Source organism: Chroicocephalus ridibundus, chromosome 3 (genome assembly GCF_963924245.1).
Source record: "Chroicocephalus ridibundus chromosome 3, bChrRid1.1, whole genome shotgun sequence".
NCBI lineage: Eukaryota > Metazoa > Chordata > Aves > Charadriiformes > Laridae > Chroicocephalus > Chroicocephalus ridibundus.
Genome location: NC_086286.1, coordinates 31,159,846 through 31,163,747, shown reverse-complemented (window position 1 = coordinate 31,163,747; position 3,902 = coordinate 31,159,846). Strand labels below are relative to the sequence as shown.

At 34.6% G+C, this 3,902-nt stretch overlaps 1 protein-coding gene across 1 annotated transcript in view; it reads right to left on the bottom strand.

The window, feature by feature from the left end:
* Nucleotides 1-581: 581 nt before the first annotated feature.
* CAMKMT (calmodulin-lysine N-methyltransferase) overlaps nucleotides 582-3,902 on the bottom strand; it is a 225,795-nt gene continuing 222,474 nt past the window's right edge. The window contains exon 11 of the mRNA XM_063328625.1: nucleotides 582-2,743. Coding sequence (XP_063184695.1) covers nucleotides 2,666-2,743 — 78 coding nt within the window. The 3' untranslated portion in view covers nucleotides 582-2,665. The remainder of the gene's footprint in view (nucleotides 2,744-3,902) is intronic.

Here is a 3,902-nt window from a genome sequence, read left to right as displayed (position 1 = left end):
CATTCATCTTCCAAGTGCTTTGCAAACACAAAGTAATTAAGCTCAGTATTCTGTTACAGAAGACAGTAAACTACATCATTAAAAATATACCAAGTATCAGAGACTAGTTAATGCACATCACATGGAAGGCTCTGATACATTTTATAAGCATGATTTGATAAACTGCCTAACTCTTTCTTAGCAAAGATATTTGAGGTATTAATAAACACTGTATTACTAAAATTTAAAAGCTCAGAAACAATTCAAGTCCCTACTAACACAAGGGACTCAGAGATGTCTCTAAAAAATAACTTTTAGTGCCACATATACAGTAAATCCTACATTTATGACTTTCCAATACCCATTTGAAAACAAAAAATCCAGAAAAGACTTGCTTATATACCTCCGAAAATATCTACGCGGACCAAACCTGCAAGCACTTATGTAGATGAGTAACTTTACTGCCTGTGGAGCTCCAATGTGAGTTTGCAGGATGAAGCCTAAATGCATCTTTGGTAAACAAGCCGTCAATTACACACTTTAGGGATGGCAGCACCTGTGCAAAGCCTTCAACTCAACCGACAGACACTAAAGAAATAAAAAGCAATTATCAGCTACTAATTTGAGTAAAACTGTTTTCTTCTTAGAGCTAAAACCACAATTTTCAGTGACACTGGTTCTATTTTTGGCAACTAACAATCTTTATTAGATTATTGTACAGCAGACATTCAAGCCCTCTTAAAAATAAAAGGTTCACAAATTTTAATATTTCCCTATTTTTCACACTCCTTTGTCGATTATAAAGATTTCCTTGTACATGTTTTTAGAGAAAACAAAGGCACTGATGTGTGGGACAAAAAAACCCAAAACTAATTAAACTAAAGCCACCTTCACAGCAATTTTAAATTACTCCTAAATGCTTTTAATTTCTTACTAGACAAGAGTCTTCCAACAGGAGTTTGAATATGAAACTCATACCAGCTATAGGGGAGACATACTACTCAGTTCTAGGATAAATGGTTGGTTTGCATTGCCCCTGGTCTTTATCTAACACTGAGAATAGGCTGCTTTTTATCAAAAGAGGAATAAATTGCTGTTATTGTGATGTTAGCCCATCACTTGGCATTGCAATTCAAGTTTTTGTGAGAAAGAAATGTATGATCTAACTGCGGCTTGACCTATGCCTTCCGAGATCCATCTAGGTGCTCTAATGGAGCATAAAAAGTATTGAATACAAGGACATGCAAACCGGTAGCAAAGAAATTTGTTTGAGAAGAAGAGCGAAGAGAAAGGGACTGTCATAAGCTTGTGGTTTACATGCTGCCCAATTTGTTAAATATGGAAGAGCGCTTATTGCCGATCTGCAGTTCTTTTAATTAAGGTATTTCAGCATGATCCTCTACACTTCCTTGCATCTAGTACCTCCCTCTCTCAGTCATGCTCTCTGCCTCTCTCTCTTTTTTCATCATTTTAAAAGTGTTGTGCTTTAAGAGACTGTACAGGATTCTTTGGCGACCCAGGTTGTTTTTCTGAGAAGTCATTAAAATGGTCTACTAAACTGTTAAGAAAATAAGAAATTGCTCCTGTTTCTTTGTAGGATTTTTGTCATTCCCAGTACAAGAAAAGTCACATTAAATGTTTACCAAATACTTGGGCCACAATATATGACAATATAAACTAATTCAAGGGTGACAGTTCGATTACACTACAAAATCCTTTAGTTGTTCTAGTGTTTCTTGGAATTTATCAGAAAAGGATGTATTTTTTTAAAAGCGATTTCTAGGATGGTAGCATTTAGATTTTAGTCCTGATAAAGGCTCACTTTCCATTCATAGTCAGAACCTAAATGTGCTCTTCTTGTACCTAAACAGATAATAAGCACTCAGCACACTCCCCCTTCTTGACACAACACACTGAGACTAATCACACATAATTGGAGAGGAGGAGCAGAGGGGCTGGGCAGGCTATTGTGTCCAAAGGACAAATGGTCAGTTTATGAGGCTTTTGTCTGATGCATAATTTCTTATACTCTACAGGAGGAAAAGTCCTCCTGGAAAAAAACATATGTACAGACGTATATATATAAATATACATAAAAAAGGCCCACAACGCTGAAGCAAATGAGGACATTTCAATCATGGACAGAAAAATCAACAGTTGAATTTAAAAAATAAGAAGAAAAAAGGCAGAAAAATCTGAGCATTCAATAGGTGCACTTTTAAAAGATCTTAAGACAACTATTTCCTTCCTAACTAAATACGAATGCATTTACTCCTTTACAAACAGCTATATAAGCCCAAAGTATATTATTCATATATTTTCAAATACACCCCAAAAATAACATTTAAAGAAATTAACAAAGTACATGCGAGTTTAAAGGCACAAAAGAGAAGGAAGCCAGCTTTACACCTTTGTTAATGCATACATGTGAAGTCTGATGGGTTTTAGGCTGGAATAAAATTGAAAAAAATAAGTTCTAAGATCATACAAAAAAGATGTTTCAATGTTTACACGCTGTAAAAGAAGCCACGATATCTTCCTTAGCATTGGGATTAGAAACGTTTCTCTAATGATGACTCGGGAAGAAACGGGGGGGAACTGAAACCTCCCCACTCCCTGATCATCCACATACATGGATTAATTTTCAGTAGTCCACCTTAAAACAAACAAAAAAAAGTGTAACCTTCTATCTGTGTTTGGTTAATACGAGAAGAAAAGGGTAATGGAGGTTTTCCTCATATGTATCTTTTTCTTCATTTTTCAACTGCAAATAAAAAATGGATAAAGTGAGCAAACTGTATTTTAAAATACTGACAGTTCTTGCTTAACTATATCCCTTAGTGCAAATGATACTACTAAACATTAAATATTTAACAACTACAAAAAGAAATCTACTATCAGAGGTATGGAACAGTATGTCAAGTATTATCAGCAGTTGGTCAGAGTTTGTAAACAAACTAATTCATGCAATAAACAGTTGAACTTTACTTCTAAAAGAAGTGAGGTCCCAAATTGCTGTATTAAATGAATTATATTCAAGCGAGATTTAAGGCCTGAAGTAAATCCACCAAGCAAGGAACTTCAGAACAAAGGCTAAAAGTTTATCCCTAATCAGCCTAACTATTGCTGTATATTTGGTATTTAAGATCAACAACTGTCTCAGACCTCTGAAATACCATAATCTTACCTGAAGGTTTACATAATTGCAAGCTGCTTCCAAAGAACTGCAATGCAGTTCTTGATGAGCTCATTTATTAATTCTGTTTAATTTAAAAAATTCTTATTGTAAAGAGAGAATGTTAACCTGATAATTAGAGCAGTACAATTCCAGTTGCTAGGGATAATGTTACGTGTGCTCTTCTGATCTACAATAAAAGAATCTAGTTCTAAAAAAATGATGAATGATTGTTTTCTTAGGTATTCTGGTTAAATGCAATTTAAAATGCCTATACGTATTAAGCTGAAGTATGTGGAAACTGCTCATACATACTACATTTTGTAATCACCACACATAAAAATATTTGCATATTTTTAATACAAGGAGGAATATTTTTAATATAAGGAAGAAATGTAAAAAGTGCCTTTAGCCGTGCCTGACACAAATGACCCCCCCCCCACCTGAAATACTACATTTAAAGCCAGAACTCTCCTCATCCCATATTGTTTTGCCTTTATTTTCCTTGCCGTGCATTACGGATTTTAGTTGGTCTATGTCACAACATTGCTCGTGTTATTTAAACAAAGGTCTTTTCCATATCATATTCTTCAACTGTGAAGTGCCTCTGTGTAAGCTACTGTCTATGAGCAATTAACACACTTTTCCTTTTTCATAGTGGAACATAAAGCTGATCTATTCTTTAAATTCTAATCCACTTTACTAAGAAGTGTTTGTGTATAATTACTAAAGTAACGACAATCTGCTT